Genomic DNA, 27345 nt, shown 5'->3' on the forward strand with positions numbered 1-27345 from the left:
ATTAATAAATGCATCCCGATCCAACCACCTTCTAAGTCCCTTGTCGGAACCCGGCCTGTACCTCTTTGATCCCTTTTGGAATTTGCCAGGCTCAGAGGATCTCAGGCCTGCCATCAACAACATCCTGAAACACTGTAAGTAGTGCACAACCTTTTATTCTGCTTTCCCTCCTCTTTCTTCCAATGCTTGATTTTTGAATGCTTTTTTCAAACATTAGGATCCCTCGTCCTTGTTACTAGTGGAAGAATTCGAATTTCTGATATCATTGTTCTTTACACTCCAAACTATACCGAAATCCGATGGACTGCCTTGTTTGGCTGACGATCGGATGGGCTACGTTTCCATTTTTTTTCTTCTTGGTGAGAAGGAAGCTAGAGCTAGTGTTTCCCCCTTTCCATAGATTCTTCCACTTCACCACTTTCATTCTAAAGCGTTACAATCATGTCCTATTGTGGCTATCGCTTACTAGACAAAGTGACGTCGGTAATGATCCCCATGACATTTCCGCTCGAGGCCAAACACCCTCACGAAGTCAGTTACAGGGTGCGATCGTTAATTGCGGGCGGAGCCGACAACCCTGGCCCCTTTTTTGCGCACCTCAGCTTAGCGGCGGCTCATAGAGCTATCCTTCGACCGGAGGTAGTTGAGTATTCGAGCCTTGACAACCGAGTTGTTCCGGATTCCGACATGTATCTCATGAAGGCACAAGCTATAAGAGAAATGAATGCGAAAATGCAGAACCCTGAGACAGCTGCCGATGAATCTGCTTTTGAGATGTCACTTTTCCTTATCACTGCTGCCGTGAGTGCGCGCGCCTTTTAGTCGATTGAGCAGATTGCGCCTACTTCAACCTTTGGTGTCTCTACTACCGTTGAAGTTGCGTGTTGGCTAACTTGATGAGGGATATAGGTCACTGTTGGTTTTTTCACCGAAGCCCAGATACATTTTGACGGTCTAAAGAAAATGGTGGATTACAGAGGAGGAGTGACCGCGCCGAACCTTGAGGCAACCCCCACTCTGGCCGGTGTTTTAATGCGAGTAGCCTCCTGGGTCAACGTTCTATTGAAGTAGCGTCTAATGGGAGATTCTAGGTCTGATGTTAAAATTGCATGCGGGCTGATGCGCCGCCCGTTCTACCCAGTAACGTGGGAAACACAACCAACTCCTCGTCGGATGGCGGACCGCGTTTTCCCACCCTCAAGGTCTCCGCTGAGGATCGTAACATCTAAATTACGAAATTCCCCGTACCTAAGCGATACACTAAAGGTTGCGATTGACAAAACTCGTGAAATGATATTCTTCGAAAATTTTAACCGCGAAGATCGCGTTGGCCTTACAAGTGAAGAACTTGAACTCTTCCGTCTTCGTGTACATGAATTGGAGCATGAGCTCCTAGACTATCCATATCGGATATTCAGCAAGACCGGTACGGAATTCGATCTAAATATACCACCTGTCGAAAACGTCGCTCGACTCGCCACGTTGTGCTATATCGGCTATAACTGCGTGGTGGCTCCGCCAAACTCTGGCGTGGGAAGAGCCATAACAACTCACACTAAGCTGGCGCTTGAGAGATGTTCTCCAGATAAGCCGACTAGACTGGCCGATGACCTGCTTGACATGCTTGCCTGGGCCGCTTTTGTTGGTGTACAGCCTGAAGGTGTCCAGTTAGAACGGCCGTGGTTCTTGCATAGACTCAAACACATTTCAATGCTGCGAGGCTGGAAGGATTGGAACGAAGTTGAAGAAGTCATGCGCGGATACATCTATGTGCCGAGTTTTCATGCGCCTATTTGGAAGAGGATATGGAGGGACGCCATGTCCATGTGGATTGTGACGGAAGAGGATTGATTGTTAGCGGCTTGCCTTGTACATTGGGGTGGCGCACCTGGAGAATATTCATATACAGTGAGCGGTTTGTTAATATGGGCGACATTTGGACCGGTTTGGATGTGAATGATTTGGCTGGCATTGGGTAACTACGTAATTAATGAGGTTGTTCGGTTTCTCCTTATTTCGGGATAGGGCAGTGATATGGTCTCATACAAAAGACACAATATTATACTCTTCAAGGTCTTTATTCTATTCCATCCGTTCCTGTAAAAAATACATACATTATATCTTCTGGTATAGTTGCAGTTCACGGGGTTTGAATTCATATCGTCATATCACGTGAAATTCTCACTAATGAAAGATTATTTTTTTGTTGCAGCTCGAAAGCCTTTCAAGATCAATGTTACCTTACTCATTTGAAATACAGAGATTGATATTTTGTGCTAAATAGTCAGGATGGGATGGTTCTGGGCTTCACCTTCAACCGGGAATGCTCCCGTCGTGCAAAGCCAGATGCCTCCATCCCCTTCCAAGCCGGTAAGCTCCCTTGCTGCGCGTCCCACTCCAGTCCAGATCGCTGACAGTAAACTCCATTCAAAGTCCGCATGCCCAGTAATGCATAATACCCCAAAGCAAGAACAATCACCATCCTCATGTCCAGTTCGCGCCTCCGATTCCCCGTTCTACGTCCCTCCCCTCTCGCCGTCGAGCGCTTCCGCTCCGCCTCCTCCCGCTCCACCCGCCGAAGAGCAGAGATCAACACTATCAAAACTAAATCCTTTGAATTACATGTTCGCCAGCATTTCGCAGGCTCGCGCGCCGAACCAGACTGTCGACTTGCCCGTCGAGCGGGAACCTTCTTCTATCCCTCGCGCAGACGGCGCGGGGGGGAACTGGGAGTATCCGTCGCCGCAGCAGATGTATAATGCCATGTTGCGCAAGGGATATACGGATACGCCGCAAGACGCGGTGGAGTCGATGGTTGCGGTGCATAACTTTCTCAACGAGGGTGCGTGGCAGGAGATTGTGCAGTGGGAGAATATCTTCGCGCAAGGCTTGAAGAGTGGATGGGAGAAATGTCGACGGGGCTCGGAGAATTTGGAGATGGAGCTGGAGAAGGAGAGAATGATGGGTGCATCGAATCAGCAGCCGAGACTTGTGAGGTTTATGGGACGGCCGCAGGAGAGAACGCCAAAGGCGTCGATGTTGCAGCTGATGGGGTGGGTGTATCCGGCGAAATATGGGTAAGGGACCTCGCATAAAAATGGCTTGATTTTTGAGTGGCTTGGGCTTTGGCTAATTGTTTGTCGTTTTGAATTTGATAGTACGCCTCCGCCATTCGATCGTCATGACTGGTATGTCTTACGGGAAACCCCGTCCGGACCGAAAGAAGTTCGCTACGTGATCGATTTCTATTCCGGCCCGCCTGAACCAACCGGCGAGCCGGTATTTTATCTCGACATTAGGCCTGCAGTTGATACGCCTACTGCGGCCGCCGAGCGGCTGCTAAAATGGGGCGGCGATGTTTGGTGGCGAGCCAGCGGCGGCCCTGTGAGAGAATCACGTTAAAAACGACACCGGGGAATGTTATGTTGATCATTGCTCTGAGTGCGGTTTGTCCGACCACAGGGAGGTCCATGGGGCGCACGAAGAAGAACATAACATCTCTGAGCTTCTCATCTGATTTTCACATTGTTTAAATATTTTCAGGCTATGAGGGTGCTGTTGCTTTTTCTGTTTGGGAGCATGCTATCAGGTTTGTCTAAATCTTGCTACAAGTTTCTCCTGGTTCCAGTCAAAAGCTGGCTTGTATAATGACTCTCTGAACTTGTTGCAAAAGCTTCGACTATTTTACTGGATTTGGGTGCATGGCAATGGCGGGATGGTCTGGTTCTCCTCTCTTTACTTCTTTTCTTGTTTGTATGAGTATAGGGCTGTTAGCTGAAGTAGTTCATATAATTACATCCCAGGGTACATCTGGCAACATGCGCTTGATGGTCACATGGGGCGAATGTCATCACATGGACAGTTTATCTTTAAATAGGGATCTGGGAGAGCTAAAATGATCAACAAGGCTGACGAAGCTGATCCTGCAGCTCATGTGCATAGATTCTCTCAGTGCCGGGACCTTTCACTGTTACTTCTAGCCGTATGATTGTCAATGAAGCTCTGACAAGACTTCCACATCTACAATATTGATGTCATGGTAAGCTTATAACACTGCCTTGATAAAAGCATATTGTTAGGTGGGCATCCCAGTGCATAATTACCTTGTTGTTGTTCTCCTCTTTTCAAAGAAGTGAGAGACGAGTCAGGCTACAGTTTGCTATGACGACTTTGATATGTCAATAGTACCTGAGAACCTCGAGGAGAGCAACCACACACTTCCTTGCAAGTTAGAACACTTACCGTGGTTTCTGGCCCGGTCAATAATCTACCGACATTATTTGGGATCTTCGCGCCGGATCTAGGAAAGGAGAAACACGGAGCTCCAGCAGCTTATAGCGAATAACGTCCACCAATGTCGACGTCTACTCCACAGCCAGAAGAGCGCGCAGCAAGGGAGTCTCGCGTCTGCTATATCCCGGAACAAATCGACAAAGCCGCCTTCACAAGCCCACCCACGGCGAGAAATACTCCCCTGTCCTTGACGTTCCGAGATGTATGGACCTTGATCTCGGTGCTTCCTCTCCTCCCAAACGTGTTTCGGCCAGTATCATCACGGCGGAGTAGCGATGAGCTGAGTCTCAAAGGCCTCAATCCGATCAACCTGGTCATTCTGGCGGTCGTGACGTGTCTCGAGCTCCTGATTTTTACGATATTGGGCCTATCGTACATCGTACTGCCTGGACTGCTCAGTGTACCTGTTTCTGGATTACTGCAGGGCCTGGTATGGATACTGTGTGCTCCGCTTCGGGGAAAAAGTCCATTGTATTCGAGCCTGGAAGACGGCGGTATCCGGCATCCCACGACACGGAAGAATGAACGGTGGATATTCGTCAACGGGATCTTGCTATCGTAGGTCACCGTCCTCCCTAGTGCGTGTCTCCTTTGATTCCGTTCTAACAGCACACAGAAGCTACGGACTTAAGCAAAACTGTGATTGCCTTGCTCAGATTTTCGGCAGGCCAATTATTGGCATCCATAATCCCACATATGGACTCATCGGCGACTTGCTTGAATGCATCATTCAACGATCACTTTCGTTCAACAACTACAGCATCCGTTTTACATATGACTATGTGAAAAAGTTGCTGGTGGATCCAAAAATCGACAAAATCGTCCTGATTGGGCATTCTCAAGGAGGGATTATCGTATCCATGGTGCTGGATTTGCTGTTTACGGACCTTCCTGCGGAAAATATGGCAAAGCTGGAGGTATATACGTTCGGGTCGGCAGCATCCTACTTCAACAATCCTCTCCGGGCAATTGACCCCCGCTCCAGTGCGCCTCGTACCGGAGTTATCCCATACATCGAGCATTATGTCAACGGTGAAGACCTAGTTCCTCGATGGGGCATTTTGTACAATGTTCGTACAATCTTGGAGAACAAGTTTGCAGGGAAGATATTCATTCGCACAAACATCACAGGGCACATGTTAAATCAGCACTACCTCGACTGCATGTTTCCTGTTCCGGGGGATCAGCAGGAAGGCGAGCAGCCCGGATTCCTAGACCAAGTCGTTGAAGTTGATGAAACCACGCCACATGCTCGAAATCGGCTAATTCACAAAGTGTTGAACGTTCCTGCAAAGGCATCTTCCACAGAAGATGGACGGTGTTTGTCAATCAGCGAGGATATGTCCGGTAGCCCCATAGCAAGCCTGAGAACGGTTCGGGAGCTGAGCAGATTGTGGAGGTACATGGGAGGAAATGATCCCGACAGTCTCCCATAAATTAGTTAATGTATGCTCGGCAAGGCTAATAGCCATTTTTAACGGGAATGATATTCAAGTCGTATCAGCCTTTGTTCATGGTACCCGATACTAGGTAAGCCATATTCGGAGAAATATTGAGCCGATTCCACCAATGAGATGCGTGTATTCTTCCTTAATTAGTTAGGTTTTCGAAGTAGAAGATGTCCATGAGCTTGACGATGCTTCCGCTCAAGAGAATACAGCTCTCGATATGCACCGTCTGCTAAAGGTGCTCTTTGAACAAGGGGAGATTCCGAGCTGGGAACTCTAGGCTTATGGGGTGTAAACGAGATGCGGATTGCTTCAGTGAGTTCGTCCATAATATCACCCCCAAAGTTAGTGCCCGTCTAATTAACATCCATAAATTCAGCGCCCTTTCTACCGCTCTAGCCCAAGATGTCCGCCATCATGCCATTCCATACGTCTAACCTGTGTAACAGAGCCAGTTACGCGCTCCTTGCACGCCCACACTCTCAGGCAACCGATTGGGTTGGGGTCAAGGGCCGACCTTCCGCTACAAGTGCATTGGATTGGGAGACGCTTCGCGAGCTGGAGATATACTACGAAGCCTGAAGGTGCTGTTAGTGATGCAGATACCGTCCCTAAGCTTCGTCGATCCGGCTCTCACGATTCACAAAGCTCTGCATCCGCGGATAGGCTACCTACGGATGAGCGTGATGCGCCCAATGACGAACCAATGCTAGACGTCGATGATTATCCTGCATTGGCCGAGACTAGAGCCGATCCGTTTCGCATCCAGCAGTTATTAGAATCAGTCGTCAACGCCGAATTCCACACTGAATTTAGTGCACGAACATCTGACCGGGTCAGCTGTTTGCTTACATGCTCTATCCAACTTCTGCGCACGGTAATTGCCGTTTCCGAAGTTGGAGTTTCAGAAGTAAGTTGTGATTGGCATATCACTCCAAGCTTTCTCAACCGTTAGGGCTGACCGGTCTCAAAAGAGGGATGCAAAACGAGCGGCGCTGCTTGCGCTTCGGCAAGAGCTTCACAGGCGCAACCTACTTAAGGCTATGTTCGACCATAAAGCTAGGCTGACAGACCTGGAGGAAATCTATGATTATGCTGCCCAATTTATGTGTATCCCACTATTTCGAATTCGCGTAATTGACGGGGCTCAGAGGTTCGAAGTCACTATCGAGTTAAAGGAGCAGTCTCTCAGTGCTACCGCCGCCGATGACTCGTTGAGCGGAGCAGCAAGGCGGGCAATTCATGATTTCAACAAGAAAAGAGCAATTTTCGTTGCCATAAATGATTGGGCAAAACCTAATAACAACGTGACTACTTTGTGTGATTTCAAGGATTTCCTTGCATTCTACGAGTCTCTCAGCCCCCAGCGCAATGCTATGCGTGTCAAGGTGAATTCCTCCGCGATAGGAGAAAACACATCGGCTTACACGGCTTCTGTATACTTACATAACGAGCGGTTTGCAGGTCCGGTCATCGGTTTCCAGGAAGAACAAGCGCGCAACCTTGCGCTACTCACTGCAGGGGTAAAACTCTCTCAACAGGATCCAGATGCTTGGACAAGATATACAGGCACAAGGGACAAATCGCCACCAACTCCGCTATCTACTCCTCCAAACATTATCAAGGATCTACAGGGCTTGAGGTTACGCTTACAGACTGCCCTCTCCAACCTAGAGTACTGGTCGAGAAATAAACCAGATCCACCGAGAGAGATGCTGGCTCAACAGGGGTCGTCGAACATACCGCATCTAGGTTCCAATGGCGTGCCAGTTCCTCGCCCTGACCACCTTGCAAATTTAAAGGGCATGGATTGCAGCTCTAGCTCACACGATTTGCCTGTCTATCGCCACCTCGAAACTATTGTCCGGATGGTTGCTGAAAACCCCATTAGCATTATCACAGGCGCTTCAGGAAGCGGGAAATCAACTCAAATTCCCCAAATCCTCTTTGACCACGCCATTCGAGACGGTTCCGGAACAAAGTGTAATATTTTCGTCGTCCAAGACGGGATAGCAAATGTTAGAGCAACTGCGCAGCGAGTCGCCACGGACCGTGCTCAACCACTTGGAAGTATAGTTGGGTATAGTGACACAGTTGACCCCAAGCTCCCAGTCCTGTCAGGGAGTATCACATACCATACCAGCGAAGTGCTTCTAGATCTACTCGTTGCCGAGTCGCAGGACCTCTTCGAGACCGTTTCTCATGTGATTGTTGATGATCTTGAACAGCGAAGTATTTCAACGGACTTGCTCCTCGCATATCTGAAAAATAAATTAGCAGAGCGACAAGCCGAAGGGAAGTTGGTTCCAAAGGTCATCTTGATGGGCACGAACATCAATGTTGAGCTTTTTGCGAATTATTTTCGGGCTCTATCTCCGGGTGGTAGCCCTGCTCCTTGTCCATGTCTCCATATCTCAATTGATTCTCACCTGGTGCAAAAGTATTACTTGAACGACATACTTGAGCAGTTACGTTCGAGCTACGATACATCTGAGCTATATCGTTTATTGTCGGAGCCTCAAACCTCTCAATTCCTGTCCGACGAAAGCTCTCAATTCAAATTGTATTCGCCGCCAGATTCCCGGATGACCATATCTGGACCGCGTCCCCATACCAAACAATGGGCCTCGTCAGTTTCGGGTAAATCGGCTCCGCCGTTTCCCCTCGGTTTAGTCGTGGCAACCGTCAACCACATTCGAGAGACAAGCAATGATGGGAAGATCTTAGTCCTACTTCCATCTTCGAATGAGGTTGAACGTTTGAAAAAGTTACTTGATGATTCACCCCTCAAAAACGAAGCGAACAAACATCACTGGAGGGTCTTGACAAATCCTTTCACGGGCAGCCGAACTCCTTTATCATTTATGGCGTATTCTCCAACCCGGAGAATTATTCTTTCAGCCAGCTTAGAAGGAAGTTTTGCTATTCCAGATGTTCGCTTTATAGTAGACACTGGTCTCTACCCAGTAAAACTATATGATCCATTGAAACCAAGCACCTCGCAAATCAATTGTTGGATTGATAAAGCGTCGTTGCAGAACCGAGTAGAGCAAACTGGACGCCACGAATCCGGAAAATATTATGCGCTATTTACTAAAGAGAGAGAAGAAACGTTTGACCCTTATTCAACTCCAGCTATCCGCCGGCTCGATTTAGAGCGTGCTTGCCTTGATGCGAAAACTATTTTCCCGTCTGGCGGGTTGATTACCGATATCCTATCCCAAGTATTAGAACCACCCGCCCCGGATTGCATTCAACGATCGATCCGTAAACTTCAGGTTACAAATATCCTGGACGACGAGGAAACATTAACTCCATTAGGACGGATCATCACGTCGATTCCCCTCTCGCCCAGTGCAGGCAAGTTAATTGTTCTAGGGATCATATTTCGCTGCCTTGAGCCTGCCCTCATACTTGCTGCGACTATTGACCTGGCCGATGAATTCGGAACGATTTTCAATTTCCAAAATCCTCGAACGCGACGGGTTTCGGAACCTTACAAAGATTTCATTAAAGACAGCTTAAGCGACCACATTGGGGTCATCAATGCATTCAAAGACATCAGCGAGTCATGGGCAAAATTCGGCGCAGATGTGGCTCGTGACATGTGCCGAACAAAACATATTAGACACCGAATGTTTCTGCGAGTATGGGAATCGGTCCTTCGGCTAGAAAATATGCTCTTGGACGCTGGTATCATCCCTAAGCCTACTCGAGGCACCGAAATGGGTGGTACCGCATTGAACATAAATTCTGCTGAACAAGCTCTCATAAAAGCCCTCTTAACACGTGCCTTATTCCCAAATGTGGCAGTTAAAAGGGACTGTCCAGACGATTTATGGAGGACGGCAACATTGGAAGAAGTCCGACGTCGCCCACAAATGGCCCTTTCAAAACACCTAGAGAGCGGCTCCGTTGCGGTGTTCTCAGCCTTGTTCTCGGCTCAGACTGGCGCCGTCTACCTTGAGAACGCGACATTCATTCCGCCTTTGTTGGCGTGTTTGTTTACGGAAAATTTGATACAAAAGAATAATTTATTGCACATCGAATCATGGGCGCAGTACAAATTGCCCATGAAACACCCGGTTCATGTGGATGGCACGCCAACCTCGAATTTCCACAAGTGCAAATCTGCTCTGGACAAGGTTTGTCTTTCGCTTTTGCTTTGACTGGCCATGGAATAAGTGACTAATTGTTCACATTTTAGTTGATCGACCTAGCTGTGCAAGACCTTGCCACGTACAAGCTTAAGAGGACCGCCTGGTATCCTTCGTCGCAGATTCGACATCGTACCGAATCTAGACGAGGACGCAAGCTCACCTATTTGTCTCCGTATATCCGGACAGGTGTTGCGAAGGAGTTAGCCGAATACTTGGGTAGATTGTCCACCCCTAGTCCGCTGATGAGAAAGGGCCCGATAAAAGATTCTTCCTTCATTAGATGGACTCCATCAGAGAGTAATTCACGGCAGAAAACCAGCAGCCCGGCAGGAACCCCGTGAACCAACGAAGCACACATCGTTCGAGCTACATTAGATATTACATCGAGCTGTTTACTTGAGATTCCCCTTTTAAGGATCTCATCCGTGAACTCGTTACCCTGTCCAGCGCACCCACAAGGCCCCTATTAGAGCTTGACCACATAATTATGTGACAGTCATGAATAGATCGTTTGCAAATCAAATACATAGAATCAACCGCAATTCAACTATTATGAATGCTGAGAATCCAGGATGCTTTCAACCTCCATATAGTTCCCCTGAGAAGAACATAAATTGGACCTCAGCTTAAATCGCAAAAAGGATTTTCCGCGCCAAGTCAAGCTAACTAGAAGCGGTCTAGTGCCAGATGCACTCGAGCTCAACCTGGGATTCCTGACGCAATCCCGAGAAAGAATCTCGTCGCAGCATCGACCGCATCCCATAAGCATGTTACAGAGCGGAATCCATGCCGGCCGCTTCTGCATACGTCGCCAATGTTGTCGAAGCTTGCCTAGGCTCCCGCTAGGACACAGATACTTCTATCCTCGCTTATCGGCCCCGCGCCATTTCTCTCACTCTTCCTTACCCAACCCTCGGTGGAACTGGCGACACCGATGGAAACGAATTTGGAGTCGCTCTCCAGCAGTTGGAGCAGTCGTATTTGCTGCGCTGACGCCGGTTGCTTTCCTTGAGCTCGCGGAGAATGGCAATGGCGACGATGACACGACCAGTGAGCTCGAGATGCTCACAGCATCCCGTGACGAAATGCGAAAATCTGTACCCGAGGACGCGAATATAATAGTGAAGGGCTTCTGGCGAATTTACATATTCTTGGATGAATACGTCTTTGAGGTTGCTGCAACGGGATTGCGATTCTTGCATCTAGTAGCTATATTTGTGCCGGTGATTGCAGCAGTCCCTGTCATATGGTTTGGACGGCGGATAAAGGATCAAGACGGTGAGAGGTCCGGAACACTGTGGTGGTATGAGTTCCTGGTGTCGTCAATGGAACGTGCAGGACCTGCGTTTATCAAGGTGTGAGAACCCTGCTAAACTCTTACGTCCCATTTTCGAAGTTGTATTGATTGGTTTTGCATGTGCTAATATATTTCGATGGCCAACAGTTGGGCCAATGGGCAGCGTCAAGATCCGATATATTTCCGCCAGAATTGTGTGCGTTGATGTCATCGCTTCATTCAAACGCGCCCGCGCATTCGTTCCGTGTCACGAAACGAACGATCCGAAAAGCTTTCAACGGACTTCCGTTTGAGGATATATTTGAGGAATTTGACAAAGAACCATTAGGCGTGGGTGCCATTGCGCAGGTTTACAAAGCCAAGCTTCGACCCGACCTTGTGGCAATAAATGAGAGGAATTTAGACGGCCAACCCATAAAATTTCGCCAAAAGGTTCGCAAGAACGTTGATGTTTTAGTTAAGAGCACGCCACAGCGGGTTCCCTCCTCGTATGTTGCCGTTAAAGTGCTCCACCCTCGAGTCGACAGAATCGTTCGACGGGATTTACAAATCATGATGTTTTTCGCACGCGTGATCGATGCTATCCCAACAATGGGATGGTTATCACTTCCTGATGAAGTCCAGAAATTTGGCGAGATGATGAAACTGCAGCTAGACTTGCGGATTGAAGCGACGAACTTGTCTATATTCCGTGATCGCTTCAAGTCCAGAACCACCGCCTGGTTCCCCTATCCTTATTCAGAATATACGACGAGAGAGGTACTTGTTGAGGAGTTTGCACAAGGAATACCTCTAACGACATTCCTCAAAAATGGCGGAGGCGCCTATGAACGGGAAATCTCACGTGAAGGCCTTGATGCCTTCCTGCACATGCTTCTCATCGACAACTTCGTTCATGCCGACCTTCACCCAGGAAATATTATGGTCCGCTTCTACAAACCCGGGCAGCTGGACTTGTCCATAGGAGGGCGTCACTTTACGTCACATAGTAAAAATGCAACTCATGATCCACCTGAGGATGTTCTTTCGAGGCTTGCGGCCCATCAAACGAACCCCGATGCCTGGAACCGGGAACTTGCGAAAATAGACGCCGAAGGCTACAGGCCGCAGATAATATTTATCGATACAGGTTTGGTTACCGAGCTTAACAACACCAATCGGCGCAATTTTCTTGATCTATTCCGTGCTATCGCCGAGTTTGATGGTTATAGAGCGGGTCATCTCATGGTTGAACGCTCAAGGCAGCCAGATACGGTTATCGATGCGGAAATCTTTGCATTGAAAATGCAACATCTAGTTCTTGGTATCAAAGGTCGAACATTTGCGTTGGGCAATGTCAAAATTGGAGATGTATTGAGCCAAGTTTTATATCTGGTTCGTGCACACCATGTGCGACTTGAAGGAGATTTTGTCAATGTTGTCATTTCCATCTTGCTATTAGAAGGCATTGGTAGGAGTTTGGATCCGGATCTTGACTTATTCAAGAGGTGTGTTACAATCTCTACGACTCCGCCTCCTTTTGTGTCTTGTCTTGGCTGACATTCCTTTCCTTGAACAGTGCCCTCCCTATCCTTCGCCAGCTCGGCTCTGGTACAACCCTTCTCAAATCTGTTCGCGAAGGCGACACCTCCATGCTGCGTGTCTGGATGGGACTCGAAGCGCGCAGCTTCGTCCAGGCTAGCGTCAGCAGCGTTGAGTGGTGCGTGAAGTACGACCAGCTTTCTCCAAACATATAATTGAGGAATCATCTCTCGCGTGGCACGACACGTTCAGTTTCAGGCTGCACGGCGCTTACATTCCCCTAATTCAGTCTTCGAGTACATCTTTCTAATTGGGGTTGGGTGGTCATTAAGCCTAACCGACACTGGAGTTCATGTTAGACCATATTTGCATATATTTGTGATTCTTGGATCCTGGTTTTCATTCATGTTATATACATAGAGAAGGGTGGTTTGTCAGGGACAGATTTGGTGCATGTGAGGTTTTTTGTTTTAGTAGGTCCCTCTGTGACCTACCTGAGTCAACCTGAGTTTTTGGCGCAGTGAAGGTGCCTTGTGATTGCCATGCATTCTGCAAGCCAAAGCAAAGCAAGGGCATGATCATCTGAAGCCAACATGGCGTTTGCATGATCAGCAACTGTCCTACCCCAGGTGCGCGACAAAGGGTCTAAGCCACCAGGAAAGGGATGGTAATGCCCGCAATCACTGAATACCAGAGCACAACGCTTGCTTTGGTCCAACCGGCATAGGAATGGGCAGTTTTAACTATCCCATAATTGCGCTGTTTGATGTGTTACAATGCGCACATCGCACCCTGAGCTAGTTCAACCACGTTCAAGAATAAGCTTACTTCTCCAGAGTATGACTACCCTGTGCAGAACGGGGCCCTTGTTGAAAGGGTCTTCAGGGTCCGGGCTCATCCCAACCCTAATACTAGTCAATTTAAATCCCTTACCAGTTTTTGGGGACTCAGGGCTAGTGAAGAGATACGGTTTTTATCTCTCGAAGCTTAAGCTGGCAATGTGCTGGGCATATATCCAAGGCACTCCTTTCCGTTTGGATCTTCCCTAAGTTAGTCGACTACATAAATGCATGGCCAAATTGACAGATTCAGTGCAACTTGTTTTCGGCCGGATTACCATTAGCCAAGTACGTCTCAGCTAGACAGAACCGTGGAGATAACCGTCCTCACTGAAAACCCTCGCATGAAAGCCAACTGCATCCTCCGATTCCAGAGCGTGATGGGGTCTCTGGCCTGGGCTGAGCCGAGCTTGTAGAAAGAAACTCGCCGTCTGCAGGGCAAATTACCTTTCGGCAATCGAAGATCCTTTCCGCAGCGGCGGGGCCGATCTCTCGTGTCATCAACCAAACCGGTCCGGTCTAACAACGGAACGAGATAGCTCGCGCTTGGCTCTCCCGCGCCGGCGAATGGAGACCATGGCAGAAGCTCTGGATTCAACATTGTTATGTGCGTCGGAATCCAAATTAACGGCAGGAATCGGCGCACTTTACTGGCTGCAGGTGGCGGGAGTGTCACGACAAGCAGCGGACTTTGAGCTCAGACACTCTTTTTTCTAGCATCAAGACCGCCACGATTTTCACAAATCCGCCATCTAACCTCAACAAAAGGGTCTCCAGCTAGGAGTTAAGGATTTCTTGTCGCACGAAGGGATTTGGCCTTCAAGTTCTGGTATCTCCCAAGAGGGAGATCATCCGCTTTGGCTGGCTAAACACTGCACAGACGAATAATGTTGAGTGAAGCAGGAGAATGCTCTGCAGCCCAAGAGAAAAGCGCAGGCGAACGTGTCAATGGCTTCGCCGGCAATTATTTTCGCCCCCAAAGGCTTGATCGAAAGACAGATTGTCGTCTGGTCCTTATCGGTCGAGGATATAAATTGGTAGATCCCCCGAGTCTGGACTTCTGAGATAAAATCACCGGCTTCAAAAGCTCGAGAAAAATTTTCCCTTCACAAGTCACTGATCGAAAACGCTCCCTGTGCAACAAGCATACTCAAAATGGAACGAAAAGCGTTTTCATCCCTACGCTCCTGTCCTGCTGCCTTACCTAAAGACCCTCTGCTTGTTGGTGACGACCTTTACGCGGGTCCTGAACCCCTTCACCCTCCAACTCGTACGTCTCCTCACGTTTTAATCATTGGTGGAGGTGTGACCGGCCTTACGACGGCATGGCTGTTGTTGGACCGCGGTTTCCGTGTGACAATTGTTTCAAAGGAATGGGCATCATACGGTTCTGCACAGCGTCTCACGTCCCAGATCGCAGGAGCTCTTTGGGAGCTGCCTCCTGCAGGTTGCGGCCCGCAAGCCGTGCAGGAAAAGCTCGAAATCGTCCAGAAATGGGCGATGGAGAGCCTAAAGGTTTATTGCAGAATGGCAGAAAATGAAGAGTTGGCAGCCGCATACGGGGTAAAGGTGACAATGTGCACGTCATTCCACACGAACAAAATCGTTGACGATGTGGTCAAGTCGAAAAAGATGGAACTCGTTCTAGACAGCAAGTTGGAAGGATTCCATTGGGGCATGGAATTATTAGACAAATACGGAGCAAATGTGAATTCCCATGGTGGTTTGAAAGACGCATATGAACACCTGGCTCCCATTATTGATACCGACGTTGCAATGTCGTTTTTGATGAGACTCGTCAAAAGCAAAGGAGCACAGTTACATACCGATACCATTCACGGCGATCTACTCGACCAGGAGCTGCATCTCTTGCGAATGTACCGTGCAGATGCGATTGTTAACGCAACCGGAGTCATGGCCTCAGAAACAGCTTCCGATCGCACGGTTTATCACCTCCGAGGTGCAGTGTTGCGGGTCATTAATGATGGAACGGATTTTCCACGAATCACCAACGCTATGCTCGTGTCCACAGAGAGCAGGGCGGACGGAAATTTCAGAGACATGGCGTTCATCGTACCTAGGAACAACGACATCCTGATTTTAGGCTCCATCACGCAGCCCAACCAGTGGCGCTTCGACTTGACTCCTGAATCCCCTGACATTAAAGATATGCGGAAGCGATGCGAGGACTTGCTGCCTGTGTTGAAAAATGCACGCTTGGATCCGAAATATCCTTTGGCCCAGGGAGCTCGGCCGTACCGGATGAGAAACGTGCGCGTGGAACGTGAAGCGAGAAAAGGATGTAATGGGCGGCCCAGCCGCACCATTCATGCCTACGGACATGGTGGAGCGGGATGGTCTCTTGCATTTGGCTCCGCAAGGCAAGTTGGACGGTTGGTGGAAGACGTTTTAAGGCATTCGCGACCGGCTCAAAATGAGTTTGTAGCCAGATTGTGATTCATTAACTTACCGGTGAATGGGAAACGTAACTTGTCTATATTTTATTTATTATGGCTCGGTAGTTCAAATTGGTTCGCTCCGTCAAACATAGGGTCTCAATTACCTTTCATAGCAATCTGCTGATATTCTTTATCAAGTACCTCCTTGTAAAAACCAGACTCACATTTATAACACACAGTGTTCATTTACCTACTCTCCAGGACGATAAGTATAGATTGTGACGCAAATATATCACTAGATATATACCCTGACAGACGTACAAAAGGATGCGATAGCCTTTAGGTTCAATGTAGTCTCAAAGAGGACGCCAAACGATCGTTTTCGAGTTCAGATCGAGCGCTCCCTGAAACACCCTGTAAGCACCATTAATAACAGATTGAATGGAATGGGTGAATAGCTCAGCGATCCTATCCTTTTCATTCCCTGTTGATGCATGGGAATTTCTGGTCTGACAGGGTTGGTTTCGTGATAGGAGATTGTTTGAGTTTGATTCGAGTCTCCTTTCTTCCCCTAGACCAGTATTTGAATTCATTTGTCCAGATGAGAAAGTACAGGTGTAGATGATCCCGCCTAGCTGTGTCAGAATTGCAATGAAGAGTATAGATGGTGTGAGGTTGAGGTTAAGGGACTGCAGTGCCGAAGAATGAGAAGGGCGTGGAAATATGTTGCACTACCCGTGGCTCCTAGCAGCTTTCAGTCGATTATCTTCTGTACACCGCGTCCTCTCTATGCACACGTCCACATCAAACTTCAATCAGGGGTTAATGGTTTACACACTGGTGCTACTAGATGTCGTTGCTCTTGATAGCATGAAGTTTCTTGTGGGGAGTCTGGGGACAAATAGCGGCATTGCAATGCCGGGGCGAACCTCTACGATGGTGTCATCCCCGACCTGTTTGACGGCACGAACTCCGGTCTTGGAGTCCATGAAGCCATCCGAGCCTCAAAATACGTGATTTGGAGTAATAGTATGGATTTTAGGGAACAGGAAAAGTATGAAATCGGTTTGAGATGCACTACTTGAATTCTGATATATCGCCGAAGACGGTGCAAATATAAAAGTCCGGTCTCAACTTCTCTCTTGTATATATATGTCTTCCGCGTCAGCCAGCGAATTGACTTGATTTCAAAGAGATACCAAAAAAGATATTCCATCTAGAGGATTTTCCACTTATCCAAAACGAAGCAATCCACAAAAAATGGCAACGCTCATCCAGCAAAACCTCCAATCCAAAAATGCCGAGTTCGCTTCGAAATTCGACAAGGGGCACCTTGCTCTCCCCCCGGCTAAAAGTTACCTCGTCGGTAAGTAGACCGCATCTCTTCACAGTAAAACTTATGAACAGAGACGCCTAACATCGTGGCCTAGTGACGTGCATGGACGCTCGGATCGACCCAGCAGCAGCATTTGGTATCGACCTCGGCGACGCCCACGTAATCCGCAACGCAGGCGCCAACGCCCGCGATTCACTCCGCTCAATCGTCATTTCGCAACAGTTGCTAGGGACAAAGGAGATTCTCCTCGTCAAGCATACCGGATGTGGAATGCTGACCTTCAGGAACGAGGATGCTCGTGCACTTGCGGAGAAGAATCTCGGCTCCCACATTAAATCGGAGGTTGAGGCGTTGGATTTTCAGCCTTTCCCGGAGCTGGAGGAGGCCGTGAGAAAGGATGTGCAGTGGTTGAAGGAACAGGCGTTGGTGATTCCCGGTATCCCAATTTCCGGGTGGGTGTATGAGGTCGAGACGGGGAAAGCCCGACAAATAGTTTGACTTTGCACTCGAAGAGCTTTTTTGGGTCCGCGATCGAGCCACTTCGTGCTAGTGGCACTTAAGCTTGATAGTTTCGGTGATATTGGTGTACCCAATTTGGAAATTTGCAGGCTTTTGATTCTCCAACTGGGCATATCCCGATTTGGGCTCTTAGATATGTACACCATTGAGCCGAGGAGTCTCCAAAGTCTTGAAGCCGCCTTCATCCCTGTCCTCGCCTTTCTGGGGCCACAAGATGTGTCGCAATTTGATCGCTCGAGTCATCATAAATATAACGAAAAAGTAGGTGATAAAAAGGCAGACCGTCAGCACGCAACCAATAATATTGATTGCGCGGCTTGAGAATACGTCTCCAACTGCAAACGTCGCAGTTGCAAAGGCGGTATTAGGGAAAACAAACGAGAACCAGGCCATGGAGAAAATCATCGTCGAACGGCCAACGGTTGACGTATGCGCAAAAACGGAAATAAAGAAGAAAAAAATAGCCAGACTAAGTAAGCGTTAATGGAGAGCTGGGCCGATTAGATTGTGAGAGACATACCCCCAAATCCAGAGAGACGCAAAATAAGCTGTAACGGACATAATCTTTGCAGTGAGAGCCCCATCACCTAGAAAGCCGGTTGGGACGGCTCGGTGAGCAGCTTTGCCCATGCCAATAAGCCCTGCAGCGGTAAATCCACTCGGGCCAACAGACACGAACATCCCGGGTCTCAGATTCTCTTTCGGCAATTTTTGAGTCATCAATCGATAGATAAACGCGGAATACACCATCATCGACACTAGGAAACCAATGCCTTGAATGGTGACGCCTCCGATAATGATGCGCCACGCATTAGGCTGAGGTAGCTTTGCACTTAGGGCACTCGCATAGGGGCCGGTAATCAGCATGGGATAAGCTGGAAATATCCAGATTGGCGTCATCTGGGCGATGGTAAACGATTGTGTTGACCACCTAGACCTAGGTTAGCAATGTCCGCGGCCAAAAGCATGGGAGATTCCGCAGCATACAAGACGAGATATATTCCAGCAGATGAGGTAACCGCCAATGCAATATAAAACCAAAACAGTACGATGACCGCATGGTTGAGCCATTCCCCTGCATGCGGGGGCCCATATTGTGAGATATTGATGAGGATGGTCCCAAGAGACACTATGGTCGCCGGGACAAACAGAGACTCCGTCGGATGCAGAAATGATGCCTTGAACGTGTGCGGAAAGAAGTAGAACCGTAGTAGTAACAACGACCATATAATCACATATAGCGACATGTTTGCAAGGAAGACTAGAACACCAATGGTATTCAGTCCGGGGAAGCGGTAGGGAACTATGAGTAGCCTAAGTTCTTTATATCCTCTACACGGAGTGACGATGGGGAGACATACCCTCGTAAAGGACATTCGCCAAACCCCCGGTGGCCATGGTCATGGTAAAATACGCCCAAGTAAAGTGCTTGATCCGTTGTTTCCAGGGCAGCCTGGCTGAGAGGATACGCTGATCTCCCGGCCCCAAGCTGTCATCGGCCGGGAGGGATGCAATTTCTCCACTCCTCGTGGCCTGGTGGTCTCCATTAACTTGGGAAACATAGCTTCTTCGACGATATCTTGACATCACGGTGGGCACCGGGGAAAGCTCAGTATTGAACACATCTGGTGGCAGCGCATGAGAGGCGACAGAGTCGCTTTCTACATCTTCAATAGTTGGCGTCCGGTAACCCTCATCGCCGGGCTTGCGGAGGTGCCTTGGGAACCGGGATGGGCTGTGCATTTTCCGCCGCAGAGGGGATGAGTTAGTTACCGAGATCTCGGCATCCCGAACCACACTGATCGCCTGCGCTGACAGGGACGGGCAAGCAGCCTGGATGATTAGGGTAAAGAGGATGTATAGTTATTGAATATTCGTGAAAATGCCGAAAAGATCCTAGACTTTCCCTTTTAAACTTGATGGATCCTGATGTGGCGAACCAAGAAAGCCGGCGGGGATCAACGGGTACTCGATGCTTAGCACAGATTTCAGAGTCTTGAATTTACATCATCGCGCCTTGTCTCCGGGAGAAACATCTGCCAGCAAGGATACATTCTGCACGCCGGTTGAAGATTGGTATCATCACCAAGCTGCTGACAAAGCATTTCGTCTGAAATCTGGGGAAGCGACTTGAAGGACGATACAGAATATATTGCAGACTCCGCGAATTGATTGATTTCATTCCGTTTATATCTCCTCTTGCTTGCCCTTATGCAATGGTGCAGCACTAATGGACAATCGCAAATCCGTTCTCATAACAGGGTGAGCCTCGAAAAGCCTGGGCCGCGATTTGATCCCATTGCTAACCATTTTTATGACTTAGATGCTCGCCAGGCGGTATAGGCCACTCCTTGGCTCTCGAGTTCCAGCGGCACGGTCTTCGCGTCTTTGCGACGGCTAGAACTAGAAATACTCTCACCGACCTCAAGGCGCGAGGAGTCGAGACGTTGGATTTGGAGGTCGACAAGGAACAAAGCGTGCTAAGCTGCCGAGACGAAATAGCATCTCTTCTGGAAGGGAAGGGGCTGGATTATCTGGTTAATAATGCGTCAGTACAGAGCCTCTTCGCTGTCACCAAATGCTGTTCGGCCAACGCGGACTAACCCTTACCTTGATGACGACGGCACAGTGGTTCAAGTATGCGGTCGTTCGCCTATGTCTAGGGACTATTATTAAATCTATGCCCAGACTACACCGTACCCGCGCTCGACGTGGATCTCAATGAAGCGAGACAGGTTTTCGAAACCAATTTCTTCGGTGTGATAATGATGTGCCAGGCCTTTGCGCCCCTTCTCATCGAAGCCCAGGGCACAATTGTTCAAATCGGCTCGCTAGCAGGAGTATGGCTCGTTCAACCTTTGTTCTCGGACCCAGGGACCTAAACTGACCCATCTTTCCGCAGATATTACCTTATGTCTTCGGCTCCGTGTACAATGCCTCCAAGGCCGCGCTGCACTCTTTCAGCGACACACTTCGAGCAGAACTTGCACCGTTTGGGTTCGTTCACACACTACCCCTCCCACCTCTATAGCACCCTTTCGCGCTCTGCGGCTGACATCTAAACTCGCGCTCAGCGTCCATGTAACGACTATCATCACCGGTGGCGTGCAATCCCGGATCGCCCGCGTAGATCGCGCCCTTTCTCCAACCTCCCTATATCAACCTATCCGCGACGACTACGCCCGTCGCGTTACCCACAGCCAACATGGCGCCGTGCCCAATGAGGTGTATGCGAAAACGGTAGTCACACAGATTCTCTACGGCTCAGCGCCGTGGAGGTGGATATGGCCTTGGAGCAGAGGCCCCGGGCGGAAAAAGTGGATCTGGGCAGGGAATAAAGCGAACCTGATATGGTTTCTGAGTGCGGGATGGGCTTGGATAGGTTTGTTCCAGTGGGCGTTAAGTCGGATGTTTAATCTGGGGAAGTTAAAGAGGGTCTTCTCAGAGGAGAGGAAAAAGGCGAAAAAACTATGAATAATTATGGGGAAAGCAAGGTGAAAAGAGTACATTCCGCTGATGACGGTACCATGTATACTAATAAATTAGCAAATCTGCTTCGCAGTTACTGGTTGTAGGGCCAAGATAGGTTGTAATGGATAGTCTGCCAAAATTCTACATTGGTGAGTAAGGGAAAAGCTATACAACGCATAGGAAAGATGACGAAAGCGGCAGGACCTAAAATACATCAGGGCGAATGGAACCAATTCTATGCGATTTGACGGCGGAGATGAAGGGAAAAAACATGTCAACAAACATTCCAAAAAATCCTCCCTGCAGCTGCTACTTAGTTCGTGAAGCATTCTCCATTTGATTGCGAATGCCGGAATGAGGATATCTCGACGAATCGAGATAGTCCGCTGTTACCGACAAATTGGCTCTTCTTCGTCTGCCAGGACATCAAGGAAAAGTTAGCAGGGAGAAAAACACTTTTGGCATTATGTCGGTTTGTCGGGTGTGCATAAACGAGTCGCGGAAGAGAGAGAGGAAAGGAGTGACAAAATAAGTCGAACGCTTAAATACCGAGCGTGAATTCGACGCCGACATCAATGTCACGAGCCATCTTCACGACCTTTGAGAACTGAACAGACTTCTCAGCTGCATTTTGAAGGTCCTCAATAGAGAAAATTTTCAGTCCGGAATCGTTGATCTGAAAGAAAGGTTAGCAATCTCATGCAAGCGCCCCATGGTTGGTAAATCAGGAGGAACATACTAGTTGATGGGCCTTCTCCATGTTGGTTCCCTGCAAACGGGCAACGATCGGGGTTCGAAGGTTCATGTCACGAACAACGTTGATCAACCCCTGGGCAATGGCGTCACATCGAACGATGCCTCCAAAGATGTTTACAAAGATAGCAGTAACTTTAGGGTCACTGGTAATAAGTTCGAAAGCGGATTTGATTGCGGATGGGGTAGCACCACCTCCAACGTCAAGGAAGTTTGCAGGGTTGCCTCCGTTCAGCTTGATAATGTCCATGGTGGCCATAGCCAACCCAGCTCCGTTGACTACACAACATCAGTATGTGACCTTTGAACGGGAATGAATTCATCTTACCCAAACAGCCAATGTCACCATCCAATTTAATGAAATTCAAGCCGTACTCCGCGGCCTTGACTTCATCAGGATCCTCCTGAGTCGTGTCTCTCCAAGAGAAAACGTCCTTTTGTCTAAATTCAGCATTGTCGTCGAAGCCGAGTTTTGCATCCATTGCGAGCACTCGGTAATCAGTCGTCTCGGCAAGGGGGTTGATCTCAATCTGCGTTGCATCCCTCTCCATGAAAACTTGGTACAGTTTCTGGATCGTATCCTTAGCTTCCTCAATGCATTGTTCTGAAAATCCCAAGCCAGTGGCGATTTTTCGAGCGATTTCATCCGTTACTCCCACGTTGATATCGATCTTCGTGGTTGTGATCGCATCTGGGCTTTCTTTCGCAACCGCTTCAATATCCATACCGCCTTGGGAAGATGAAACGATAACGGGGCTCTGAGACGCGCGGTCCATGAGCACGGCAAGGTAGAATTCTCGTCGGGCATATTTGCGCTCGCAAATGTAAACCGCGTTACAAAGGCGTCCGCGAGCCCCGGTTTGTTTGGTGATAAGTTTATGTCCGATCATTTGACCCGCAAACATTCGGGCTTCAGTTGGTCTAGTTTCCTGTCAGCGTGGGGTTCTGTGCAATAATCACTAAGAGCAGACTCACGAGTATAAAATTCGAACGCCTCCCTTCAAGCCATTGTCGAAAGTTCCTTTGCCTCGGCCACCCGCCAACACTTGGGCCTTGATGACCACATCCTCCCCGCCTAGCACATAGTATTAGGATGGATCGCTGTGGAGTCGGTGAGGGACATACCAAGCTTCTTTGCGACGGCTTCGGCTTCATCCGCAGTGCGTGCAACCTCTCCTTTGGGGACACCGATTCCGTACTGCGAAGTTGTTAGGTCAACCGGACGCTACACTAAATGAGCGCAGGTTTACGAACGGATTTCAACAGGTTAGCGGAAAGGTATTCATGGATAGAGAGGTTTCGTTTTTGGCATTGAAGGGCGCTTCTGAGAGGCGTATCCTATAGGCAATCCGTATTAGAATCGAGACGGTGGCGAAGCTCTCGCAGTAGAAGTGTGTTTGGGATCGTGTCAACAGTGTCCTTACCACCACAGGCCTCAAAGCAGCAGCAATTGATCTGCTGCGGGCGAGCTTAAACATCTTGGTAAAACACAAGTCCAATCCAACGCAGAAAGAAAAAAACGACAGGAGATGGAGCAGTTGACGAGAAGACGATGGAGTGACGGCGTGGAGTGCTTTTTCCCGCGACAACGTCCTGATTACCCAATCGAGCGAAACCGTCGGGACCCCAGCCCGGTCTTGGCAAAGCGATGGCGCTAAGCCGCCCTGGGACTAGCGACGCAAAAGCATTAGTCCGGCGCCCCAGCGAAAGTTGAATATCGCTGGGCCAGCGCTGCGAAGTTCGGCAATATACGTTTACGACGAGGACTTCTCCGGCATGGCCACTTCGACTTCGGAGGCTGAGGTTATTTCAATCGCGCCAGTGTAGCACTGGCCCGCAGCCCGGAGGCTCATTGCTTCCCGCTTCCTCCAAAGACCCCAGAAGAACCTGCGCACGAGAAAACGGACGCGGAACTGCAACAGGAAGAAGATGAAATATTTACTGCTGTGCCTGAAAAGTACGTCCATGATTGCAATAAGCAGAATACATACAGCAGCTAATACACCGTGTTCAACAGACTTGGGCTAGGAGCCCCAATGCCAAACAGTCAAGCCGACGGGAGCTGGAATCGCTCAGAACTAAGTTCCAACGACAAGTTAAGAAAGCAACTCCTAGGGAAAAATGCCAAAGCAGCCATGCCGTCGAAAAAAGCCAGCGTGCAATATCAACAGTCAAAACAAAAACATCGCAAACCCATAGCAACTGGCGGTTCCGACACGGAAACAGAGGAGGAAAGCCGGTCATCTCTAGGCGTACGGAACAGAGGCAAAACGTCGCGGTTAAAGAACGCCACCGAGCCTGAGCGTTCTGAAACTGATAAAAAGCAAGGAGCGCAGAAGCGAAATGGCGCCAAAAGACCCAACAGTTACTTGGACGAGCTTCTTTCAGCGCGGGCAAAAAAGAGGAAAGCGAAAACGGTTCAGGACTGAAACGCTCTCCGGACATTGTTCATTTTCCCCTTGGTTTGAGGAATGTGTTGAGCAGCTGCGGATAGTCCCTGGGTCTTGACGCCGGTGTTGTTTCTCGTCGGGCTTCTGGGATCACTGTTTTCAAGGGTTCCGTGCTATGGTTTTCCTCGCTGCTTTGCGCTGGGGTGAATTCGCCCAATATGCGCTGGCGCTTATTACTTCCTATTCCTTTCACAGAAAGCCCTTTGATAAGCCCTTCCGCCGATTCTTGCATGACTTGAATAACATCATGCAAGAACATCGGATTTGTGAATTCTTCCCTTGTGCCGTCGATATCCCCTAGCGCGTATACCGCCGCTGCCAAAAGCCGCAGTTTAGATCCTGGTTCCGTGGATTGGTATATCTTGTTTGCCATGTGCGCAGAGATCTTTGCTCCTCCTCCTGATGCCGATCTTAACACCTTATCAGCCACTTTGCTCACCAGCGCGTCGGCTCCAAACCTCTCGCCCAGTAAATAAAGGCTTATGAGCTGTTCAAATTGCGTTTGTTCCTGTCCAGTCTCATCCATTGGTAGCTTGTCATGGTACAGCCAGGTCGCGAAAGCGTAAAATAAGTCAGGATTGATGTCCTTGAGTTCGATGGTTCCGGCTGGCGAAGATTCAAGACGTGTTTTGAAAAACCTCGACTCCTTGATCAAAATGTTCGCGTGAATTAAGAACTCTTCACTTTTGGCACCAACGCGAATCTGGACGACTGACCGAAACGGTCGCCTATACAATATTAGGAACAGATGGAAACCTTCAAGACGCGTTTCGGAAAAGGGAGTTTTGGCCTCGAGGGTCACCTACATATCCAGTCTGGTCGTTGGAGTCTCCATGAATGAACTGACTGCCAGAATCTCCGCTTTTGTTTGACGATGGGATGGTGTGACGAGAGCAGAATCTTTCCTTGTCGCGTTTTCTTTTGGCAGTGAACTGCGTTTGCGCCTCACAATCAAGGGCTGGTCATCATCTTCATCCTCATTGGGACTCAAAACAAATTTATAGTACTCCTCCACATTGAGATTGGCCGCCGACCTTGGCCTAAGCTGTCTCCGGCCTTCTGACGACATCGTTCTCGAGGTGGTTGTTTTGACTACCCTATAAAATGTCAAAACACTGTAAAATCTTCAAGTCCTTTGAGGTGGAAGCTAGCCCTGGTTTTGAAGGTGTTGCACATGCACTAATGATCAACAGATCAATTGAAGAGATGTAAATCAATAGGGTGATTCTTTGTTTGTCAGAGAAGATGACTGGTGTTTTTTCTAGATATGCTTTCATCTGCTATATAATGAAGAACACTTCAGTCAGTTGTATGAACATTGCTAGAACAGATTCTGTGATATCTGCCTCAACAGATAATCAAGCTGCACTAATTTCATGTGCTGGCTCCCCCATCTGGCGCCATAGGTAGGAACACATCCATTGAGTAGGACTGAGCAGACACTGCTCTTGTTGGGCAACACTACTCTCCATCCTAGGAGTTCTGGGTCTGGGCTTTTTGAACCAATCTATAAGCTTGAACTCAAGCTAATTTTGTATTCCAGACATATGACAGCTGTGTGCTTCAGAAACATATCTTACACGCCAAGGCAACTTGAGGGTATACATCATTAGCCCTTCCCTGATAGTTACAACCCCATTGATAGACAGGAAGGATCCTGCAACCATGAGTTCATGGGGTAGCAATAAAACTAAAGAAGAATCTCAATTGCATGTTGCAACAGTAAGATCAAGAAGCAAGCTGCTTCATCAAGGTCCTGTGGGGATGCAAAAAGGAAAACGCGAATGTGTCATTTCCAAGTCAGCCTGTCAAGATTTGCCTATGTTGTGTCCAAATCCTATCTAGCTAACTACAAATCCCACTGTTAATAGGCTGCAGTCAGAATCTATTTCATGCACAGACTTAACAGCATAGATGTAGATGTAGATGCTTGTTGGCAGTAGAAATAGGAAAACAAAAGGCCAAAAAAGATGTTTTAGATGCTGATCACACTCACTTATTAGAGAACTCTGACCATGGAGCTGAAATAATTGAAAACACAGATTGTGGGCAACTGCCTCAGAATACTTTGATGGATATATGCCACAGCGAAAAAATAAAAAGGCAACTGTGCCTCAAAGACTGGAAATGAAAAGGAAATGAAATGCTATGGTTACATCAAAAAAAGGGTTATTGAGACCAAGAAAAACACCAATTTTGATGACACGGCTCAATGAATATGAGAAAAGTAAAAAAAAAAACACAAAGGGAACTGGTGTTTCATAATAGCCTGTTTGAAAAAACAGAAAAGTCACAGTTAATCAAAAGAAATTCAAAGCATCCCAAGTCTTTCCACAGATGCGATGAAAATCATTTGTGGTTTAGTAAACACAAAAGCACAGCATCAGATGTGATAAAAGCAGAATCAAGATTTTCAAAACAATCATGTGAATCCCATACCAGCCAACAGGCGATGGAATATGAGTCACAACATCAATTTATCTGGTAGTGACACTGGTCGCAAAGAATATGCGCATTGTCAGATCATAATTCATAGGCAAAATTGATTGGCGTACGTGCAACTGCTTGTTACCTCGCGTTGATGGCAAAGGACTGGGCTCGCCAATGCTCAATAAGAGTATTGCAGTGTATACTGTAAGCAAAACTAAATCATTGCAGCCGTTGACGTTTGCGATCTTCAATCGCCGCCGCTTCCTCTTCCTCGGCCCGTTCCCGAGTTTCTGCTGGGTTGAGAAGGGAATGAACATTACTAGCCATACTTGATCGTCTAGTCGCAGGAAGGGATTCAGTAGGGCGCAAAAACTTAGAACCCCCGCTTGGCCATCCACTCTCTGGAGGTTGCGCCGGATCCAGCGACAA

The 27345-nt window shown here is 48.4% G+C and overlaps 12 protein-coding genes across 12 annotated transcripts in view; 8 read left to right on the forward strand and 4 right to left on the reverse strand.

Annotated features, from left to right (window-relative positions):
• Positions 1-687: 687 nt before the first annotated feature.
• On the forward strand, positions 688-1851 carry UREG_02600 (uncharacterized protein; the record flags this gene model as incomplete). Its single annotated transcript, XM_002543038.1, has 3 exons — positions 688-801; positions 910-1024; positions 1142-1851. The coding sequence occupies 3 exons, from the start codon at positions 688-690 to the stop codon at positions 1849-1851; spliced, it is 939 nt and encodes a 312-aa protein (XP_002543084.1).
• Positions 1852-2289: 438 nt separating this feature from the next.
• On the forward strand, positions 2290-3402 carry UREG_02601 (cytochrome c heme lyase; the record flags this gene model as incomplete). Its single annotated transcript, XM_002543039.1, has 2 exons — positions 2290-3077; positions 3159-3402. 2 exons carry the CDS (start codon positions 2290-2292, stop codon positions 3400-3402), a joined length of 1032 nt encoding a protein of 343 aa, XP_002543085.1.
• A 952-nt stretch (positions 3403-4354) lies between these two features.
• On the forward strand, positions 4355-5729 carry UREG_02602 (uncharacterized protein; the record flags this gene model as incomplete). Its single annotated transcript, XM_002543040.1, has 2 exons — positions 4355-4665; positions 4910-5729. 2 exons carry the CDS (start codon positions 4355-4357, stop codon positions 5727-5729), a joined length of 1131 nt encoding a protein of 376 aa, XP_002543086.1.
• Positions 5730-6447: 718 nt separating this feature from the next.
• UREG_02603 (uncharacterized protein) lies at positions 6448-10242 on the forward strand (the record flags this gene model as incomplete). The annotated part of the gene is made up of 3 exons (XM_002543041.1): positions 6448-6651; positions 6716-9886; positions 9949-10242. The coding sequence occupies 3 exons, from the start codon at positions 6448-6450 to the stop codon at positions 10240-10242; spliced, it is 3669 nt and encodes a 1222-aa protein (XP_002543087.1).
• A 720-nt stretch (positions 10243-10962) lies between these two features.
• On the forward strand, positions 10963-12934 carry UREG_02604 (uncharacterized protein; the record flags this gene model as incomplete). Its single annotated transcript, XM_002543042.1, has 3 exons — positions 10963-11256; positions 11346-12685; positions 12757-12934. The coding sequence occupies 3 exons, from the start codon at positions 10963-10965 to the stop codon at positions 12932-12934; spliced, it is 1812 nt and encodes a 603-aa protein (XP_002543088.1).
• A 1779-nt stretch (positions 12935-14713) lies between these two features.
• On the forward strand, positions 14714-16015 carry UREG_02605 (uncharacterized protein; the record flags this gene model as incomplete). The annotated part of the gene is made up of 1 exon (XM_002543043.1): positions 14714-16015. One exon carries the CDS (start codon positions 14714-14716, stop codon positions 16013-16015), a length of 1302 nt encoding a protein of 433 aa, XP_002543089.1.
• Positions 16016-17217: 1202 nt separating this feature from the next.
• Positions 17218-17791, forward strand: UREG_02606 (carbonate dehydratase; the record flags this gene model as incomplete). Its single annotated transcript, XM_002543044.1, has 2 exons — positions 17218-17323; positions 17388-17791. The coding sequence occupies 2 exons, from the start codon at positions 17218-17220 to the stop codon at positions 17789-17791; spliced, it is 510 nt and encodes a 169-aa protein (XP_002543090.1).
• Positions 17792-18292: 501 nt separating this feature from the next.
• On the reverse strand, positions 18293-19210 carry UREG_02607 (uncharacterized protein; the record flags this gene model as incomplete). The annotated part of the gene is made up of 3 exons (XM_002543045.1): positions 18293-18743; positions 18800-19073; positions 19174-19210. The coding sequence occupies 3 exons, from the start codon at positions 19208-19210 to the stop codon at positions 18293-18295; spliced, it is 762 nt and encodes a 253-aa protein (XP_002543091.1).
• An 832-nt stretch (positions 19211-20042) lies between these two features.
• Positions 20043-21286, forward strand: UREG_02608 (uncharacterized protein; the record flags this gene model as incomplete). The annotated part of the gene is made up of 5 exons (XM_002543046.1): positions 20043-20074; positions 20136-20395; positions 20501-20652; positions 20715-20809; positions 20887-21286. The coding sequence occupies 5 exons, from the start codon at positions 20043-20045 to the stop codon at positions 21284-21286; spliced, it is 939 nt and encodes a 312-aa protein (XP_002543092.1).
• A 538-nt stretch (positions 21287-21824) lies between these two features.
• On the reverse strand, positions 21825-23514 carry UREG_02609 (succinyl-CoA ligase beta-chain; the record flags this gene model as incomplete). The annotated part of the gene is made up of 7 exons (XM_002543047.1): positions 21825-21959; positions 22023-22315; positions 22365-22957; positions 23012-23111; positions 23162-23234; positions 23291-23374; positions 23461-23514. 7 exons carry the CDS (start codon positions 23512-23514, stop codon positions 21825-21827), a joined length of 1332 nt encoding a protein of 443 aa, XP_002543093.1.
• Positions 23515-24484: 970 nt separating this feature from the next.
• UREG_02610 (uncharacterized protein) lies at positions 24485-25555 on the reverse strand (the record flags this gene model as incomplete). Its single annotated transcript, XM_002543048.1, has 2 exons — positions 24485-25214; positions 25293-25555. The coding sequence occupies 2 exons, from the start codon at positions 25553-25555 to the stop codon at positions 24485-24487; spliced, it is 993 nt and encodes a 330-aa protein (XP_002543094.1).
• A 1580-nt stretch (positions 25556-27135) lies between these two features.
• UREG_02611 (uncharacterized protein) overlaps positions 27136-27345 on the reverse strand; it is a gene marked incomplete at both ends in the record, with an annotated part of 3986 nt that continues 3776 nt past the window's right edge. The window contains one exon of the mRNA XM_002543049.1: positions 27136-27288. Coding sequence (XP_002543095.1) covers positions 27136-27288 — 153 coding nt within the window. The remainder of the gene's footprint in view (positions 27289-27345) is intronic.

Source organism: Uncinocarpus reesii, genomic scaffold, assembly GCF_000003515.1.
Source record: "Uncinocarpus reesii 1704 scaffold_1 genomic scaffold, whole genome shotgun sequence".
Lineage (NCBI taxonomy): Eukaryota > Fungi > Ascomycota > Eurotiomycetes > Onygenales > Onygenaceae > Uncinocarpus > Uncinocarpus reesii.